A 21,774-nucleotide genomic window follows, 5' to 3' on the forward strand; every position below is an offset into this window, starting at 1 on the left:
AGGGCGTCATGGGAGTGCGGCAGCGGCTCCGGCTCCGTTCGCGCGGGGACGGGCTCATTAGTCGGCGCTGTGTCGGCGGTCCGCGCGCGGGTCGCCCGCTCGCTCGCTCGCTCGAGTAGCTAAGAAGCCCGAACAGCGGCCGCCCCCGCGAGCCAACATTTGTGTGTAACGGCTAGGCGAGCGGCTTTCCGGGGTGGCTTCGTCAGGAAAACAAACTTCAGCCTTTTCCTATTCCCCTGTATTCGCCCCGTTGCGCCTAACTGAATAGTCATTTAACAACAAAGTTAATAAAGACGTGATCGATGCTGATTTAATAAGTGAGCCACGTGAACGCCACTAATATGTAGCTTCCCTCCAAGTTATGTGTCCAGTATTAGTGGATTGAACGGCATGAAACGCCTCAGATTACAGTCTCACGGGGCCCGATACACAAGTCCAAATGTGAGGCGTGAAATCCGAGTACAAAATAATCGAGAAGAGAATGACAATAACACCAACAGGCTACAACCTGAGCTCCACTTTTAAACCTGACAGGAGGTGAAAGCTGTCCAAAAAAAAAAAAAAAAAGTCAAATTCTTCAGCAGAAGTCACACTTGTTCCACAGACACACACCTCTCCGCCGGGATATGTGTTCGTACACGAACACCGCGGTACTAGGCTTCCAGAGTCAAACCGCAGCTTTTGGACACGTTTCACGGGCGAACATGTATTATTCGGTTACCACAAGAGGAGTAATGATGGCTGGTGCTGCAAATTCAGAAAGAGTTGCCGTGCGGGAGGGTGAGATCCTCCTACAAATCAACGCGCCGTTCACAACCATTACTCAATACGACACAAAAGGAGTGGTGTGAGAAATAAAACACGCAGTATGGACTCAAAGGAGCGTGAGTGACCGAGGCGACTTGTGAACCCAGTGGGGTAGAGGCGCCCTGGGCCGGGACCCCCCCGCACCAAGGGAACAGGCCCCTGGACGGAGGGGTCGCGCCGGCGCTCGCCGACCAGCCGCAAAACTGTCACCGCGCTGTTGCGCCAAACAGGAGACTCGTGTAATAACAACCACGAAACTCATTTAAACTCTGAAAAGGCGACTAATGAGGCCATTCACAGTGCTAATAAATTATTCACTGAGCAACCGATCCAACTCGAGAGAAAGGGCTACGTAAACTTGAGGCACCACGTAGGATTTCAGCAGAAAGCTGCTTACATGGCGCTGCGGTACTCAGCCCAAACGGAAACGATTCCCGAGTATTCTTTTAAAACATTCTGTATTACGTGGAAGGGGGGCGCGGTGGCGCAGCGGGTTTGACCGGGTCCTGCTCTCCGGTGGGTCTGGGGTTCGAGTCCCGCTTGGGGTGCCTTGCGACGGACTGGCGTCCCGTCCTGGGTGCGTCCCCTCCCCCTCCGGCCTTACGCCCCGTGTTGCCGGGTTCGGCTCCGGCTCCCCGCGACCCCACATGGAACGAGCAGTTTCAGACACTGTGTGTGTGTGTGTGTGTTACATGGCAGCAGCATGCAAAAAACTGAAAAATTGGTCTATTGCAGGAACCATTTCATACACATATTATCATACATACGTGTATATATACACAAACGTATAAAGGAAAGATAACTAATTTAAGATGGAGAAGTAATTGGTTTCAAGTTTACAATATGGACGTATTCCAGGCAAATACTAAAAAGGGTCCAAAGTAGTCCTCATTCTAAAACACTTAAAACAGGGTTCCAGATGTCCTGCTCAGGTGCTGAACAGAGCAGAAGCAGCCGGTGAAATGCAGGGCAGCGTGCCAGGTGATGTGGAACCGAGCAGTGTGTCGGTGGACTTTAACCTGGAGGGACAGAGAATTTCGCATATGCGCCTTTTCTGAAGCATCCTCTGATGTGAAAGGGATGAAGAGGAGGAGGGTCCATTCTAACCATGGCATCCGAACGCAGCACAAAAACAGAGGCGAGGCCCCCGCTCCCCTACCCCGATTTCGGCTCCCTCTCTGCGTCTCATGGATCCGGGGTCTGGTTCTGTCCTCCTGCCAGAAATTCCTGCTCCGCACTCCTCAGTGACAGTCGGTAATCCTCAACACGCACACGGCAGCTGAGATTCATATGACTAAGGAAGACACTGTAGGCTCTGAGGAGAACGGGGAGATGAAAAAATCCCAAACCTACGTCAAACTCCCAACAAGCCCTGACTCATCTGCACAGTGTTTACCTGAGGAAACTCCGTTCTTGCCAGCAGACCCCTCCTTCAGCAGGTGTCACATATCTGGCTTCAGTAACCTGTCTGGTGAGTCCCAAACCTCACACATCTCTGACATCTAATTGGAGGACAACTTGTTGCCTCCTCCATGCAGCAAGACTTGTGTCATTGGAAAAGACCGCGGTGCCGTCGGACGCAAAGAGACTACGATGAAAGTGTCAAAACACCATTAGCGTTACTTCACCGTTCAGTCCGATACGTTCGACTCTGTCAGCAGATTCAGTGCGCGGACCACCGAGACCTGTACTGAAAAGGAGAACCAGAACACGACAGCCGTTTCTTTTCATTTGTTTTCCTAATCTGCTTTAAAAAGCAAGAGGGATGAGGTCAAAGGACATTCTCTCTATGAACTCGTATAATAAATAGCTGGTTGCTTATCTCCAGAGGCAAGAGATAACAGCTAGTGTCCATAAAGTCCACATACCGCAGCGAAAATGTTGTCCGGCAGCGCAATCCGGCCCGGGCAGGGCTCTCTGCGCTCCTTTACTGCAGGCCCCTCGAACGATAGACACCAACATGCAACTTTTTAATTGTCACTCAGAAACGTCTTGCCTCGGGCCAAACACACATTACGATTTATCAACAATATTGCCTTAATCATGGCTGAAGTGTTTAGTTTCTCTCTCTTCTGTTGTTTTACATCCCAGACATATAATAAATTCATGCCCAGAGCCAAGTACTGAGTCATGGTTTCCAAGATTTGACAAACAGGGCTAACATCAGTTAGTAGTTGCCGAGATTATTTATGACTATTTTATGAAAGACTAAACTGTCTGGCAGTCCTAGAGACAGAACAAGTTAAATCAGGCAGTAAACGCAGCAGAAGTATTTAACATTTACAGGCCATTTTCTCTTATCTTCCTATTCTTTCAACAAAGGATGTGTGTCCAATTTATTTTAATTTACAGAGCGAAAAAAATAAGACAAAAGAAAAAACAGGTAGAGGATTTTATCTGCCTAGAGGGTGACTTGCTCATTACCACTGGGGGACATGTTCATCAAGCCCTGCACTTACATCTAAGATCAGTACAAGAGGTGAGAGACAAGAGGATGAATGGAGGTACGGGGTTTACCTCCCGCTCGGTCACAAAGCTGGAGCGGATTCCTGGTTGTCTGCTCTTCAGTCTAATGATTTCCCCTGGTGCTGAGACACAGCCGGAGTAACTAGTGGTTGTCCGCGCACAGCCATACGAAAGCACCAACACGAAGTTAAGGATCATCCTGATCGGCAGCTTCATGCTATTCTCGTAAGAGAGCGTAACTCAGCGCCCCAGAGACTTGTGGGTACTCGGCTTTCTAGCACCATGTGGCAAAGAATGGGCCTGGCAGAGCTGACAAAGGGCTGAAATTCTGCTGCAGTTCTTCAGGAGAGGTGCTCCTTACACGGTCAACGAAGACGCAACAGATGGACTCGGTCATTGTTTTGATATGAGCGAGGAGAATTCAGTCACTGTTGACACACGACACAGGCACGTTTTGGCTGTATGGTTGAAAGCAGAGGATGAAAATCAAGATTCTTGGCTCACAAATGCTGCTTAGATTCATTTATTTCCAAAGCAACCAGGAAAATGCCTCCACAAGTCGGTCCAGGTGGAACCTCACGCCAAATAAAGTTCTATCACATCAGGTAAAAATATTGCTAGCGTTTCACACAAGAACTTATAAATCAAAGGCAAGGCTTCTGGTGTCGTAAAACATTTGTTCAAGCACTGCACACAATGGTTATAAAGAGCTGTATTATGTTACTGTGCAAGTTAGTAAAGAGCTTTAAAAATGTGTGGCCTCAGAATGAAAATTGCACAGGGCCATGTCATCAGAACTTGCATGTTTTCTTTCCTAGATGGTTTGTATGTAAAGCAGAAAAGAAAGAGGCAAGCTCTTTGTTGAATCAGGTCCGACTCCAACGTTCCATCTCAGAAAGGCTTTAAGAGAGGTGCACACGACTGCCCTGCAAGTGTGTCACTGTTGTTACTGTGGAAGGCACACGGTGGTTTCCGTGGCAACCCGAACAGTTAGGGTAGAGTGACATGCTGTGTTAATTCTTTCACCCATGAACCGCAGGGGATCACAACCATTCATCTTCATTTCCACCAGTGTCTCCACTGCATTATGGGTATTATTCTTCTGCTATAGCTTTGCTAAATACTCCACATCTTTTTCTCCTATACAGAAAATATGCATTACTGATTGAAACTGAAAGGCTATGAGTATAAACTAAACACGTTGCAAAAATCAATGCAATAACTAATGACCAAGCTGGGGGGGGGGGGGGGAGGAGAGGCTGCTGTCTGCTTCATAGTTTGTTGGATTTTAGGTTAATGCTTTTGCAAAGTCAACATGACTGCTCATTCGTGACTTGTGTTAAGAATGAAGGTCATTCCACTTTAAAGAACCGAAAACCTTTCTAGGTGATTCTGATTCCTCCGTGAAGTACGCTTCAAAGGGGTGTGTTGAACGAAAGGCTATCCCACTGGACTCCCATGAAGGGAAATGAAGCCCCCAGATGATCTGCTTGCACCCTACTCCATGTGACGTCAATGATGAATCATCGCCTTCCCAATTTGGCTGATGTACCAACAGCCATCTGCAGGATGTGTGTCCAGGAGCTAGAAAAACCATTGTGTTACTGAGGCCACATTTCTGGTCTCTACGTGTAGAGTACATTTTGTGGGGTATAAAGGTCTCAAGCTCCCCGAAAACTCTCGGTGAGACAACTGGGATATGGGTGAGACGACACTCTTCCAGGGGGAGAAAAAGAAACGCAGAAATCCTTCATTCTGACTGTAGTTTCATCCTTTTCTAGGTCTCCCCTTTGTATCTCCTACGGTGTTGCCAAGAGAGGCGGAAAAAAATGGCTCTGTAGTAAAAAGTAAACACGCTGAAGGTCAGAAAACAGCGTGGAACGCACAATCCGCCGCCATCACCTCCACATTGATGCCAGCAGGCTCTTTCAGACACCCCTGGTGTGGGACTGAAAGTGAGGGAAGGGGCTCCAATTTATTCATCACCGTGTCCTACATGGTGAGCTGGGGACTTATCACCTGAGCCCCACAAGGTCTTCACCTTTCCATCCACTGCATTATTAGAAAATTTACTTCCTTAAAAGTCTTCCTCAGCAATAAAATACATCGGATTTGAATACCGTTATTGAAAATTGTGTATTTTGACATAGCATACAACAACAGGACTGTTCCAGGGATTGAAACCCATGACATGGCAGTTACACATCCAAGCTGCCCAGATGATGCGATGTGGATAGCCCCTTTACGTAACAGCCCCCTCTCGATGCACGCGTGTGTTCAAAACAGTTGAGAAGCCCCAGTGAGACAGGAAATTAAATCTGCCTGTGTATCGGTGGCAGGGGAAACCCAGTTAGAGACTGCCACAGACAAACCGCCTCCAGGGAGCCACTTAATGAGGATTAAGACACGACTCCTAACAAACGATTCACCTGGACCACGTGCTCTACAGTTGCACTGCCAGCCAAAGGTCTGCAGCCTGGACTGGAGGGAGACAACTGGATGAAGGATGCAGGTCCAAGTCCCAGGAGGGCAGGCTGCAGGACAAATGATGCTGTTCTCTCTTTACCCATCAATAGGATTAACCCAATATGTAGGAATGAAAAGCATGTTAGATACTTGGCCCAGGATGAAGAGCAGTAACACATGCATGCTTGTTACAGGGGCACCTGGTAACAAAGTGGTTACAACTTCTGCCTTTGAACGCAAAGGTTGCAGGTTGGAATCCCACCTCAACCTAGAGCAAGTTACTTACCTTCAATTGGTCCAGTAAAATAACCCAGCTGTATAAATGTAAGTTGCTTCACATTATAAGTCACTTTGGAGAAAAGCATCAGCTAAACGAATAAATGTAAATGCTACGTACATCTGAGCACAGTTCGTTTTACTGAACTTGTGACGATATGAGCCGTGTACCCTTTATCTGGAACAGCAAATTCCATTAGCTTCTATTAGCAGTTAAGGAAACAGACTTTTGAAAGGTTGTTTGTGTCCCAGGAGGTCTCCTGCTGTTGTGCCCTTGAGCAAGGAACCTGACCTGAATTTGTTCAGTAAAGAACATCCAGCTGTAAAAATGGTTAAAAAAGCACAAACTCACTTTGGATACCAAGCAGTACCGAGTACAGAGTTACCCACCGGGCATCAAGCAGTGCGACTGTGGGAGGAGTCGGCACGGGCACACAGTCGTGTCAGCGGTGCCACGACCTATAGTAGCTGCTAGACGGCAGGAGACAGGCGCGCCTGTTGAGAAATGTTTGTCGGGACTAGACGCACAAAGCTCGGTCACCATGACTGGGGGACAGAAAGTGTTACATTAAGGTGACCAGAGAACAAATAATGCTACATTAACTGAGATTGTTGGACAGCGCTATATTAAACACAGGATGAGAGGAAATGATATGCTGACCATAAGAAGGACAAGGTGTGTACATCACCTATGTAGTGTGGCAAACAGCACTGTGGCTTTGCAAACTTTGGCGTACCAATGCTTTGGTACACAATGGTTTCTCAATACGGAATACCGTGTTGCCGGGTAAGGCTCCGGCTTGCCGCAACCTCGCTCGGGTCAAGTGGTTGTTGACGATGGATGAATAGTTATTTGATCAGACTCAGTCTTCCTTATCCAATATAATAGGTGTGTAATTACAATCCCATATGTTGGTTTAGAGGAAATTATGCACGTAGTAGAAAAATACGCCAAAAGAAGTGAACTCCCAAGTTGCACTGGTTAAACCAAGTAGGTAAGTGCAACCAGGAGTGTAAATCATAACCATTTATTCATTTTAACATTTAAAATTCATAAGTTTATTTCAATGTGTTATCCGTAGAGGGTTCACATACTTTTAAGCAGCACCGTACATCCTTTATCCAGCAGGGTGTACTTGACCTCTAGTGATCCTATAAGATCTGCACTATGCACATCAGTGGCATTAGATCCCTATTTCAGCTTACAAGGGTTTGTCACCATGGTGGAAAAGGAGATAAATTAGGGCCTCAGTCACTTTAAGCTCTCATTTACAAAGCAAGTGCTTTAATAGGCCCAAATAAAAGCTTCATTCATTCCGGCTCCACGGACAACATATTACTCAACCTGTTGCTTTACACTTTCCAGACACCAGCTCCCATATTATCTTCGTCCTCTTTGTTTTGTGCATTAGCACACGGACTTGTGCACTTGCTCCGATTTGCATACGACATCATTCACCACATTTTTAAATGACTAGAATGGAGTCCCAGAGCGCGTGCAGCACTTTTCATCCAAGGCTACCCCTGCCACTAATTCTCGCCTGTCCCGTGACCTGACGGAGCAGGATGCGCACAGCTGCTCACCACATCACGCTACTCAGGAGATCAAATTTCAAGTGTGGCAGCCACTGTTTAAACGCTGCTGCAGCGTAATTAGAATGTTATTCATTGCTTTTGATTTGCCGTTAAGGTTAAACACTCGCAAATGGGTAGTGCCTCAATTAAATAAAATGCACGCAAAGGTGAATGCTATTAAGCTGTAAATACTCGTGTCAACAGTTTCTGTGAGCATGTGGTTATGAAATGTTAATGAGGCAGTTGGGACGCGAGCGCAGACACAGCCGTCGGCGACCTCTGCAGCTTCAGTTAAACAAGACTTTGCTGCAGCATGAAGGCCAGTGTTCTACCTCTAGATGTGGAGACGCACATCTTGCCCCGCATTGTTTGAGCCATTGGTCTCACCATCACTTAGAATAAAACACAAATCAATGACTCCACCATTGTCATGAGAGGTCCAGGCCACTGGTGCCCAGCATGAGTCTATTTGTCTGCTCTCCTGTCCTAATGATCACAGTGTTATCAGCCACATTCTTAAGGCTTGACCTCAGACCAGAGGACACGTTGCAAGTTTGCTTCTATAAAGAGGAAAAATCCACTGATACGGTTGAGCCTGAAAATGGAACAACTGGTTGAGAAAATAATGACTGGATAAATACATCTCCTGTCATTTGAGATGTTACCTAAGCATCAGTCTGCAGGCGTGTGCTGCCCTGGATACCTTCAGCCCAGTCTGTCTTGGAATGTGAGCCAGGGTCCTGTGGGGAAACCTCTCTCCCAGGTACGCCACGAGGTGAGATCCAAAGGAGGCTTTCTGATTTGTGAGCAGATCAAACAAACCTGAAGGGCAGCTTCATCCAGCCCTCTGCTCACAAAACTCCCCCACCACCTCACCACCACAGCTTAAGAAGAAGCTGGAGCACAGAAATCTGACAATCCTTCTCTGATACAGTTGCCTAGCAACACTTAAACTTGGGGTCCCCGGCTGATGGCTGCAGCCAACAGAGGCAGGGAATTTCATTGTGGAGGGACTTCCATTTAATATGAATGGAGCAGCAGCGTGCGAGACGCTACCCACGGGACATGGCATTCCCCTTGCCCAGGTGAAGGTGAGGGCCTGACAAACTGCGGCCATGTGCAGAGCGCAGCTTCCGCAACCTGTAGAAAGCAAGGCAGGCAGCGGCATCCACGCAGGTGCCCGTGCACATCCACTGCATGCAAACGTTTTAGGTAAACAAAGCCGCAAGGCCAGCGGCGGCACAGGAAAGCAGCCCCTGGTGCCTCAATGGACAATGGCTTTACACAAGTACCCAAGCATCTGACAAAACAAACTCTTACGGCACTTCATTCTCTCACACAGCTTGCTTTACGCAAAAGAGGTGCTGGAGGACTTTCATTTAGAAAGGCAGCCGCGATGCAAACAATGCGAAAGCCTCACGGTCCTCCCTGTCTGCTCTGCCTGTTTTGTGCAAAACTAAGTGCAAGTTCTAGCATGGCTTGAGTCAGCTGGTCTCAGCCTGGCTGAACTGAGTAATCATTGCTCGTGTTTTCCTGGAGCTGGCAGACACAATTAGGGCTGAGGTTATTATAGCTCAGACTCCCGCTGCTGCTCTAGCTGTTCCCAGAACATCGGTGCTAGGCTTGCAGATACTGGGATCCAAGGGACTGCTTTCAGGTAACTTTCCACAGTAACTTACCTGAGGAGTTGCAGCTTCGACACACGGTAGTCTGAACTCAATGTAGTTAAGGAGAGCTTTTCTATCTGAGCATGCACACAGAACATTGTAGGGCTCCTGTGTCATTCGTCTGCTGAGTTTGAAGAGAAACTCTTCCTACATTTATATCTTCTAAAAAGTGTAAGCAGAGTAGTAAGCTTAGCAAGTTTGGGGCTCTCTTCTCCCTGTGGCATAAACCAATCTCGAAAACTGACTCTTTGCACCACAGTTCCCAAGTCCAGCGGTTCATTTGCTGACCTTCTGCAAACACAAGTATGGACTGACTGTCGCAAGCCCAGCGTTTGCTCTTGTTGATAACACCATGGCAACAGCGGAAGAGGCCCACATCAGGGCCAGAGGCCGACTGAAAAGCACGCACACCACTGTGCTCACTTTCAAAAGCAGAAAAGGTCAATTGTTTCTTGCAAAAGCATATTTTTTAGATAGATTCTGGAACCATCAGCTAAAACGTACAGCTTAGTCCCACATGGCAAGGAACGTTGATACCGTCAGAAGGTTTGGCAGAGAACTTAATACGCATGGCATTCATTTTCTGTGAGACACACCATCCTAATTTGTGAGATGCATGCTAATTTAAGCAGTAATGAATTCAATATTCTTCTTATTAACAGCTTTTGAAAAGCATGTCTGTCGTAATGTGTCCGTGCCGTTATGTGAAAAACTGACACGTTCACAGCTGGCAGCATTTCTCTTCCCTCCCAGTCTACCGTCGTGTGGGCAGCGCCGATACACAACTGGCCCAAGTTTTTGATTCCAAACTGATAGAACCCTCTGCCACCTAACTACTCAGAAAAATACAGAGGAGGGAGTCTTCTCTCTTACAGGTTTTAAAAAAACACATGTGCAAGGTTAATCCTTAAGGAGTGCAGTGCTCAGAGACTACTAGTAAACACACTTTAGAAACCCTTTACTTATGCTAGTGGAGAAAGAAAGTTGCAATCAACAACTAATATTCTGTGATTTCATGCTGATTAAAGCACGTTTCAATTTTTTTCCATCCAGAGAGAGAAGAAAGTGGAGACGGTCCTTGTCATCACAAGCTTCTCAAAGTCATTCGGTTCTCTAGTGGACAGTATCTGACAGGCAGTCCCAGAGGAGTACTGAAAGAGTGATAAATGATTGGGCTGTGATTGGCTCCATCACCTTGGGGAAGGCATGATGTAGAGTCACTCCTCAAAAACTGAGATGAGGTAGAACCTGATGGCTAGACAGGTTCCTGCACCATCTCTGTATCTCACCAGCCTTGTGTCATAACTCAATATAAAACGTCTCCACATCTGACCTACCTCCAGTACTTTCATCCAAATCACAGCAGACATTTCCACTTACTGCCTTGGACGCTGTAACATCTAAACATGCCAAGGGCTTTAGTGGAATCCATGTCTTCAAGCTTGTCTTAACGCTGAAGGTGTAATTGCTGACCTGGTAATCTGGGTTGGCTTTGATGAGATGGATTAAAGCCTTCAGCCTGTGGCTGTCACCAGGACACTCCTTCATCTGGCATGGATGCGAGTTGTAACTCTGGTGTCAATCATGACCTCTGTTCTGTCTCTGTGCCTTTCAGTCCCTACAAGCTTAATCAGCCCAGGCTGTTTGGAATTATGTTCTGGCTCTTTGTCCATATGATCTCTATAAGATCTCTCAGGGATGGTGAAACACACAATCAAGACCTTCTTCCTTCCTTCCTGTACCTCATTTCCAATAAAAGTGCAACCAATAATGCAGTGGTCATCGGTAAGTGCCTCCTCTTCCTCACTGTAATGACGGGTCAGGCAGCTGTGGCACTCTCTATGGTAGGACTGCTTCTCCTCCGATTAGCGAATGCATGGCTCCGAAATGAGCAGGTCCTCCACTTGCTAAGTGAACAGTTGTGGAGAGAAGGCCGGTTAAGTGGACCAAAGGCACTCCACTAATTGACACAGAAGAAAAACCCATTATCTGCAGCCTAGAGAAGAGGAGGACCCCACTGAAGGACACTTACAGAAGAAAGAGAGCGAAGCCTGGCTGTGGCTACTTGCTATGAACTGCCGAGTTTCTGTATGAGTGGAGCTACCAGCAAACAGTGTGTGGTCTCTGCACTATGCACAAAGCAATTTAAATATTACAAGCTCAGAATTTGGCACAACTCTGACAGCATAAGTTATAAGGTTTCATCTCAAAACAAAGTATTTTGAAAAAAGAAACACACGATGCAACCTGTGATAAAAATACACCTTTGAACAAGCCATGTTCTTGAGCGCTAACCAGTCGCATACGATGCGATTAATACTAGAAACCACGTGTGTAACTGCAACTAATCAAAATTCCGGCAATACTATTATTTTCATACTTTCTGAAGGCTCGCAGCCTGTGTCTGACACAGCAGTTGTCTATTTCAGGGTGTGGGTGGTATATGTTGGCCAAGAGCCCTCAACTGCCAGCATGGTACTGGTGACAGAGAGACTGGTAAAATACAGCTGTTCATAAGCTGTACGGTCAGGCTGTCTCCTCGGTGACAGCATGAAATGAAAGCAATATCAATGAAATATGACACTGATAACAGGCTGGCTGAACACTTGATTCTCCTGAGGTCTGAGAGCAGGAAAGAAAGGCAGCAAAAGGTGTATTTCTCAGAAATGCACCCAGTCTTCAGCTTGTCACTTTACCCAAACACTTACAGTGGAAAAGCTTTGCGGGAATTTCCTCACATGAACACAAACCCGAGCATGTCAGCTAGAAGATAATCGTGTAAAGCGCCAATGCTGATGCAATAAACCGTCTTTTTAGGACCTGTGACCACCGCAGTGCCAGAGTCATTTTTCATATTTCTTGGAATTGCTCAAAAGATGTAAAAATATAAAATGACAGTAAAGAGGTTCTAGACCAAGTCTACCATCAATCAATACATTAAGTTCACTCAAATTTCAGAGCTGCTACTTGTACAGGTTCACAAGGAACCAACTCCATTTCATCTTTTGCTGCTGGATTACTTATGAACTCCATTTCACCCCTAGTGACACTTTCTGATGACATCACGGCCACCTGGGTACCATCTCAGCGGGATACAGGTAACCAGTTCAGCAGCCATGAAGCGGGAGGGCGAGAAGATACCGGAAGGAGGGAGGGAGAGGTAGCCCCCGACCCAAGTTTAGCTGATCTTTAGCGAGACAGCTGCACTGAGGGGACCCTTCAAACTGACGACCGGTTCATCTCCTTGACTGTTTTAACAAATCGCCTTTTGCAAAAAGCGAAGCCTATGGGCAAAAGGGCTCACTTGAACTTCAAACAGGTTGTACCAGCACCGAATCTGAACATCAAAGACTCAGGTCTGAACATGCCTGCCCTTGCGCAACTCATGCCTCTCCATCTCTGACCCCCTGGGAGTCTGCTTTGACCCTTAAAATATAACTAATTCCAGGGGTCAATCCTTTTCAACAAGCAGCTCTGTCTCCTTTGCTGAGCACCGTTTCTCATCTTTTATTTTCTGCCGTGTGGAAAGCGATTGGCATTGGAGAGAAGAGTGAAACGGCAGAGAGCTGAGAGAAAGAGGAAACGGAGGAGTCCATTTCCAGGTGTTGTCTGGTGGCAGCAGGACAGCGTTTTCACCTTGTATGAGGTTATTGTTCCCACCCCCCCCCGGCAAGTGGGGCGAGTACTTGCTTCACCAGGGACAAGTTTCAGTCCAACATACAAAGAACAAAGAAGGAAGCTGTCACTGACAGCTCTGGCTGGGGAGCACGACAGCCTACTTAGTTCTGAGAGGTGCTTCCCGGATGAACAGTCACATGTGACCAGTGATGACTTTCCAGACAGGGGGTGTTGGCTTGTTTGTCAACTGGAATCAAAATGATTGGGAGCATGGTGTCTCAGCATCTGTAAGCCTGCGCTCCTGATGGAGAATCAGAGCCCTGGCCCATCAACAAAAGCTGCCAACACAGGTACCTGGAGGTGGTTCTCTGACGTTCAGGGATTCGAGAAGACTTGGTCCCCCTGCCCTGAAACACATGACGAGGTCTTTAAGAACAACTACTTTCATCTTCAATTCCATTTCATTTAAAAATGGTAAAGCGCATTCGCAAAGAGCCGCAGGAAAGCGCGAACTGCATTCTCCCGAGACTCATCATGCATATTTACCACTGCCTTCCATCAGGTGTTCTTGCTACTGTGACTCCCTGATGTTCTGGCACGTTCTTTCACGATTCATTCTCACGTGTTTACTTTTCATGAGGAGCAGGGACTTACAACGACCAGCCACTGGCTTTGCCGTTTCAGGTTCTGGAGGAAGATAAGGACCAGACGTAGAACTGCCAAGACTCGCACACCGCCGTGGTTAAAAATATAGACGTTTGACCTCAACAACATTTGACTTCACACTCCATTCATGACAGCTCGTTGCAGCTCACTGTAGCATTTCCTGAGGGCAACACAATTTCAGCTACTCACACATACAGGAAGCAATGAAAATATGAAGTCTGACAACAGATATGACTAAATAAACACATTGTGCCATTTCGAAGAGCAAATATAATCGCACCCCTTATAAGTAATGGCAGCTGCACAGATCACTATGGGGGCAACTGTACGAAGAAGTTAAAAAAAGCAAATATGCAATTACGTTCCTATAAGATATATTAAAGAAATCAGAGTGCAGGATATGGCCACGAAATGGGTATGAGACGGGTACGGAGGACAGGGCACCAAACATTAACGCAGCGATATCAGTCAAATCAGTCTTTTGCTGGCCTGGGAATGACCCCTGGAGCACGTAATGACACTGAATGGAGCAACAGTGCTCAGGGCCCACCGTTGACGTCCAGCGCGTTACAGGAAAAGCCAGTGTCTCCAGATCCGTGCCCAAGCAGAGAAAAGCCATCCACAAACCGTCTTTTCACTTCATACAAACAAGAGGCTGACACACTTCCTGCCAGCAGGCCCTTCCTCTGATAACGGAGCGCTCCCGTCAACAGGAAATCCTTTCACTGCAAACGGTGCCACGCCATGCGCTCATCGCTCGGCGTAACCCTCCTCCGTGGCCAACACAACAAAACCCCAGCGCGGGAAGCCCGAGGACCCTGGAGGCGCTGGAGGGATGCTAGAGGAGAGGTTCTCCCAGACTGGACGTGGACATCTTCCGATGCTCCTTACTCGAAGGCTCTCCAAGTGCCCGATTAGCCTCCCGAAATCGATCGCGCACAGCCCTGATGCGAATCGAGCAGCCAGACGGACTGCCCCCCCCCGAGGGGCAGAGACCTTAGCAGGACACCGACATTTAGGACTACGGGAAGTTTTAAAGAGCGCGGAAAACTCACGGTAAGTGCAGAACACATGCGAGGAGCGAAGGCAGGGACTCGCGGACCGGAGACCTGGTAGAGGAGAGCACTTTCCGCAGGCGTCTGCCATGACATGCGGACGGGGCTCTGAAAGGGGGTGGGGGGGGCTTATCTTCGTCTCTATGGTAACCGTGCGCCTGGGCGGCGGTTAGAAAACCCCGAACTTCCTGCGACTGCACCCCGGCAGCCTACGAGAGGCCTCGTTTCCATTGGCTCGGAGAGCACGTCCCGCAGGCACCTCGCAGCGGCCACACGAGGGGGTCCTAGGAAACTGGACGGCGACGAGACGGCGGCGGACTAAGCCGAGCGGAGAGACCACCGCGACCACGCCTCAGCTGGAAAAGTGTCACGAAGTCACGCCTCTCAGCGAACGCCTCACTCTCGCTGCTCGCCGTCACTCCGCGTCAATAAACGCACCTATCGCTCACCAATGCACTCTCGCTGCATACGAACGCTCTTACAGTAAGGACGTTTACTACCAAAATACGTTAGCAAACAATCCCGCCGCGCGTTCGCGTCCTGCCGCTCACCAACGCGCTCTCTCACTGTACATTAGCAAACGCTCCCACTGCTCACCGGTGAACTTTTACTGCGTATGTAAATAAACACTCTCACTGTGTGTGTGTGTGTGAGAGAATACACTCTCATTGCGTGTTAAACACTCTCACTGTGTGTGTGAGTACACGCTGTCAGCACACACCAACACACTTCTTTAAGTGTAGAAATTCCAGCCGTGTTTCCCCCCCCCACGCTGTGTATGTTATTACCCGCCACACACACACACACACACACACACACACAGAGCCCTTAACGCAGACAGCTGCTAAAATGATAGCTGCGATTCCGCTGCCGAGTCGCTCGTCCAACATAAACACGCCAATTTGATGCCACAGACCGAACGAGCGCTCATGTTTTCCAGCCGCGCGGCAGGGCCGCGAAGGCCGACGGGAGCGCGGTGCGGTGACCGCTGTGACTGTTCGGCGCGTCGGCCAGACCCACCCGCTCTCATGGAAAGAGCGACTCAGCAGCTGAGACCACTTGACCAAACACACACACACACACACACACACGAGTGCGGTTAGAGGAGCGCTCAGCTCAGCGCACCCGCAACGGCCGGGAGCCCGACGACGACACACAGGCCTCTTTCCGCCCGGCTGACCCAGACTGAGAAGGACGCTTCCCGCCCGGTGCACTGCAAAAAACGCCACGCCACGCCACGCCACAAGAAGTCCCCCGGGGCGGGGGCAGTCGAGTCGAGTCGAGTCGTGAGCTTAGCTACAGCTAGGGGCTCATGTTGCTCATACACACCAGATGAAGGAAGACCGTCGTTCACATCTCGGCCCTCGCGACCCGCACTAAGAGCGTTTTTACCGGGACCAAAATAATACGCGATCTCCGCTTCACGCCCGCGAAAACAAAAAATATGCATACACTCGTCGCTCACACGCACAGTCACATAACTGAAGGACACGAACCGTTCGCACGGCGCCACAGTTATACAGTGACTGACGCAGCCAAGTTTTCCCTGCCGTTCCCCCCCCCGTGAGTGAAAATGCAAGTGTGATGCACAAAACAGCTGTGCAGTGTGTGACAGCGGGGACAAGTTTCCATCGCCGAAAGCCCGGCTGCTGCGACGGGCTCTCCCGGCTCTTTGAAACCTGGAGTTGCCTCGCTGGAGCGGCGTGGAGTGGAGTGGAGAGAGTCACACACACACACACACACACACACACACACACAGAGTGTGTCCGTGGGACGGGCGCGGGCCACAGCAAGCCCACCCGCTCGCAGCTGGAGAGCTCAGTGCCGCGCAGCCGGGGAGGGGATGCCACTTCATCATGTGGACACATGATTCTCCCTCGAGGACGACGCCGGAGGCAGCGTGCTCAATCACTGCTGCCACACGCGCTGCCACTCGCGCCGCCGCATTCCTGCACAGAGCCTCGGCATTCCTCCGCAAAAACACCACCTCCCCCGCCCGCCCGCGTGTCGACCCCCCGACCTCTGCAGGCAGCGCTCGACCCCACGCCGATGCGCGCACGGCCAACGCCACCAGCAGCGCACAAGACACAGAGCTGAGCATGTGACTCACGCGCAAGATTATATCGGGAATTAACAATCGTACAGTAACCTTTTAATCCCGATCTTCTGCACACTGGCTCCTCAGCATGGGCGCCCACTGTGGCTCCAGATTTTAAATCCCACTGGTTAATCCCTCCATTCCGCTTTGAAGCAGTATTTTTGCAGTGACCACTGTGACTACAACATTGGCTGATGTGCCGTGTCGCTCTCTCGGCACTCTCCTCCCAGCCCTTTCGCTGTGCTCGAGAGCTCAGCTCAGGGTGCCGACGGGGAGGGTGGCCGCCGTCCGCTGGGTCCTAGCGCCTCCCCTGTTTGCTCAAAGAACGTCATTGTTCCTCCCGGTTTCCTCCAAGGAGCCGTCGATCCACGACAGCATGTCAAAGCTTTGAGTAAAAGGGGACAGCAGTGAACTTAATAAGCTGAGCAAAGGGGCCGGAGAGCATTAATTTAAAATAGTATAATATGATTTATCAAAAAGTTTAAAAGAACCCCGCAGAGCAAATAGGTTAACGGCACAAAAAGCATTACGTCACAATTTAATCCCCTCGGCTGCCAGACTGACACTATGATGAAATCTGCAGGATTTAGTTTAAAAAAAAAAAATTAGACATCTAAAACAACATCAAATAAAATCATGAGCTATCCAGAATGTCATAGTTGTGAAACTGCAGCCATGACACTGTCATTTTATTGGTTTTAAACCCATTTGACTTTGAGATTTCATATTGCAAAAGTGCCTTCTGTCTGAAGGGCATCCACACCGGATGGGACTAAGGAAGGGAGTGTTGGTCCATGGAGGCACTCAGAGCTCCCTGGTCCTGCTTGTGGTGTCCACAGATGTCTGAGCACTACTCGAGTTATATTCCAACCTCCCGGACAACTCTTGGGGCAGGCCTTCGGCCACGGGAAAGCAACTCCCCACGATGCCCGGAGGGGAGATTTCCTCACCCAAGGGAGCATCAGGAGAGAGAGACGCAGCAGCCCGTATGAATCGCTACTTCCCCAGCATCTCTGGAGCGAGGAGCTGAAACGGCACAATGCTATTTTTGGTTAGATGGAGGAAGCTGCCCTTGATTCTGTCGCATTGGACAGTCGGGGAAACTTGGTACAAAATCCCTTAAGTATCTCACATTCACCACTGAGCGCAATGGTCACTCGGAGGTCTGAAAAAGGAAACCCAATCAACATCTACATTCCGTTTTACATTGTTCTAGGGACTTTACAAACCTGCTTTGCGACAGTCTGCCTTATGGGCAACTTACTACATCAGACAGACTTCTCTTCTTTTTGCCTCTTTGATTTAATAATAACTACAAGAAGAAATAAGACTGCGGATAATTGTGTATACAAGCACCAGCATCAGGAAAATATCACAGAGCTGATCATTTGAGACATGCACATAGGAAAATAGCAGGAACCTATTTAATAATACAAATTGTATAAACACATTACATACGCATATATAGTATGTGCACAATCTGACAGATATGACGTGCACATAAGCTCTAGAGTTAAGCAGCAGTTATAAGGTGAAGCGGAGCTTATTGCCACTACAGAAGGGAGGTTGACTCATGACCTTATCCATTTTGTAAAGTTGTTAACTCTCAACAGGGCTTTCTACTGAATGGTGACATTCACTTGATCACCATTTTTTCTATGAACCATTACAGCCCTACAACCAATTTAAAGTGATCTATTAATCTAAAAATGTAATTTAATAAAGGGAAGAGAGATATATCTTCCATGCAAACAGACATGGGGAAGGCAGACAGCCATTTGAATAGAAATGGGGAATTATTGTCAGCATACTTATGCCCTCTTCTACGCCAGGGGATGAACTGTATTTAGAGACACAGCGACATGCTGGATAATTGCCAAGTCCACCTTTTACACAGACATGGAAGCACAGTGCAGTGCTTTTTACCCCAATGTACAGCTCACACAATGCAGAGATAGAGATCCAATAAATCACAGCACATACAGATGGCAGGCCTCATTGCACAGATTGTCTGGACACCGCATTAAAACAGACCAGCGGGAGATTTTCACCCTATTCCCTCCACCTGATAGTGAAAATGGTGGAAGGCTTTCATGTTTTCAGAAAAAGTATAGTTCACATTTAAAATAGCACTATGAACCACACAAGGTAAAATGGAACCCTTCTGAGATAACCACAGGTCACGGAATGGTAGACAACTTCTTGGCTTAAAGCACTCTGTAGTTACACTGCCCATTCACAGCAATCTGTAGATGAACATTAATAACAAATATTCATTCCTCACAATATTGTATATTTATATTCAACGGTGAAAAAAATTTAACAGTCAAGGTCAATGCCATCATTTTGGGTACATTCAGCATTCCTCTGCACAAGTTTGAGCCGAGAAAACCAAACAGGATAAATGTTCTGGATGTGAAATTCTGTCACAGGTGCTATTAAAATAAATACTGGCTGTTCTTCCTACTGCACAATGTCAGCCAGAGCAGGAAATTCACATTTTTAATACTCAATTTCCTTTAGCTTTAATGCACTGGTTCACAATAACAGACCTCAGTGCCAGAGGCCATGAAGAAGGACTGCCTTCACGTTGACTTGCTTTCAAAGCTTGACCGAGGTTTACATGTTTCCTACAGATGAAAACCCCAGACAGGATGCTGTCAATGACAGACTTCACCAAGGAGAGCACTGGAAAAAACCTCTATTTTTCCACACAGACATCCATGGGCTGTCACACGTTATATTTTTTTTACATTTTTTTCCACAAGTCCTTCTATGTGTGACTTTTATCTGACCCAGATGAGCATTCTCAGAAAGCACAGATTGCTAGTTCACACTGGCCACACAGGAGAACATCTCAGAACATCTGTAGGTCACAGTGACCTTTCTTAATAGCCTTCCACATGACGGCCCTCACAAGAGGGTCATTTCTCTGTTCACAATGCTAATGACCTTCTTATCTGAAGGCCCTCTAGAACATGTAATAAAGAGCACCTGTCACCTCAGACAAATCTTGCTGATACTCTATAGCTGGAGAGACCAAGATCTCTGAGGTCTGGGAGAAATGTGCTAAAATATTTTGCACATAGCTTGCTCACTCAGACCTATGGGTTAGAGTTAGAGCATAATACCATGAACCAAGACTCCATCTACAGATGCTACTTGGTGCCTGAACTCAGACTTGAAGGACAATCTGCAAAAAAATGACAGAGACTTCTGTGGTTGATTGATCTAAAACGATGAATCAAGTGCTGACTCTGATCTATGTATATTTCGCCTGAAGAGGTTGGGATTTAATGGATATAAAACAACTTCAGGGACATTAACGTTGCGCACAAAAATCAGCAGCATGTATTTTGTACAAGCACAGCAGATAAGTGCATTCTGGCAACAAACATTAACAGCAGAGCATGAAGAAGACCTCAAAAATCTTATTAAAACTGTCAAGGTGGAGAGTGACAAAATGGGGCTATGATTAAATCTGCAAAAAGCCAAAAACAACAAATAACAGCAAACCTTAGTGTTGACAGTGAAGACACAGAAGCTGCTGACAACTTCCGCCTCTTGAGATTAGTGATGAACAACATGGGATCTAGCAGTCAAGACGTAGACTGGAGACAAGCAGTTGGCAGAGCTGCAATGAAACATCTGTAAAAGGTCTTCAAATGTGCTGATTTATCCACAAGGACAAAGATTAGAACAGTTCTTTTCTATAATGTTATATGAGGGTGAAGGTTGGGGAAAAAAGAGGAGAACAGTCTTCTTAGAACTGTGGTACTAGAGGAGACTTTTAAGGACGCTATGGACTGGCAGGAAAACAAAGGCATGGATTCTGGATCAAAACAGGCTGAAACACTCATGAGAAGCACAAGTGATGAGACTGAGGTTTGGGATTCTCCCGAAAAGACTGTAATGCTTGGAAACGTCGAAGGAAAGAGAAGAAGAAGACAACAACGAGCACCCAAATGGATGGACTCGGAGCGACAAGGAACACACACCTTTTTAATCACTAAGGACACAAGTGGAAGACAGAAGCTTCTCAAGATAATCAATTTAAGTGTTCACCAAGAGTTGACATTAACTCAACGGCACCTACCACCACCACACTGGCAGCAGACAACATGGACTGAAGAAAGCTTTTCACATTGACTGCTGTATTTGGGCTCAAATAGTTTGTCCTCATACTTTTAGAAACTACCTGGAAAGGAACAAACAATGAATGACCAACTGATTATAATTTTCACTTATTTTATACAGCATTTGACTTAATATTTAGAAACAAGAACTTTTCAGCAAAAAGTTAACTTCTTTAGTTAAGTTTGAAGTTTAATGGGTTTTCAGCAACTGTTCCTTGGGCAAAGAAGATCAGTTCACATGGAATGCCTTTTAACATTTCAGAACTAAACTTAAAACCCTTCCAGTGGTAGGAATAGCAAAAGTTTAAAGAATGCAGTCGTTCCTCCAATGCAATCGCTCAGGCTTGTTGTACAGTATGACTCACAGGGCCTCCCCACATCACTCAGAAACCCCACAATAATTTTTTTACTTTTTACCATGACTGGCTAATCAAATCAACAGTGAAGTGAAAATAGTCAACACATCCTAACCCTAAGATGACAAAGGGACCTTGCAAGGAAAAAAAAAAAAAAAAAAAAAAAACACTGAATTAAGCAGTGCCTTGTGAGCTATGCAGTACCTGTTAACTTCAATACATATTCAAGGTTTCATGATTTACAGGTGTTAAATTAAACAAACAAGCTTGCTTTTTGACCTATATCTGTTAACCTGTAAAAAGAAGCGCACTTTCACAGCATATACCTGTTAGCTTTCGATGTCATTGTGTAAACAGAGGGAAGTGTGTAATTAACACAAACAGTTTAACACTCAGAATTTTAACACACAACACCTCTGCTCCTAAATCAAACAGTCACCATGGTAAACAGTGTTCGCATTCCCATATGCTGGCATGTTTCACATGACTTTCACACCTCAGCACTATAACAGAGCAAAAATTTAGACCTAAGGGGTCAACACAGGTTTTTTTTTTTTTTTTTTTTTTTTTTTAAAACAGTTCCCCCCC

General features: G+C 47.1%; 1 protein-coding gene across 4 annotated transcripts in view; it reads right to left on the minus strand.

The window, feature by feature from the left end:
- foxn3 (forkhead box N3) overlaps positions 1 to 16,905 on the minus strand; it is a 56,423-nt gene extending 39,518 nt beyond the window's left edge. The window contains exon 1 of one of the 4 annotated variants that reach the window (XM_018727615.2): positions 16,746 to 16,905. Coding sequence is in view for 2 of the 4 variants with exons in the window: in XM_018727612.2 (XP_018583128.1) it covers positions 14,597 to 14,687 (91 nt within the window). In the remaining 2 variants the exon portion in view is untranslated. Of the gene's footprint in view, positions 1 to 1,966; positions 2,174 to 13,229; positions 13,304 to 14,596; positions 15,026 to 16,745 lie in introns of those variants that run through there. The other 3 variants (XM_018727612.2, XM_018727613.2, XM_018727616.2) reach the window with 3 other exon arrangements.
- Between the last annotated feature and the right edge of the window lie 4,869 nt (positions 16,906 to 21,774).

Source organism: Scleropages formosus, chromosome 15 (genome assembly GCF_900964775.1).
Source record: "Scleropages formosus chromosome 15, fSclFor1.1, whole genome shotgun sequence".
Lineage (NCBI taxonomy): Eukaryota > Metazoa > Chordata > Actinopteri > Osteoglossiformes > Osteoglossidae > Scleropages > Scleropages formosus.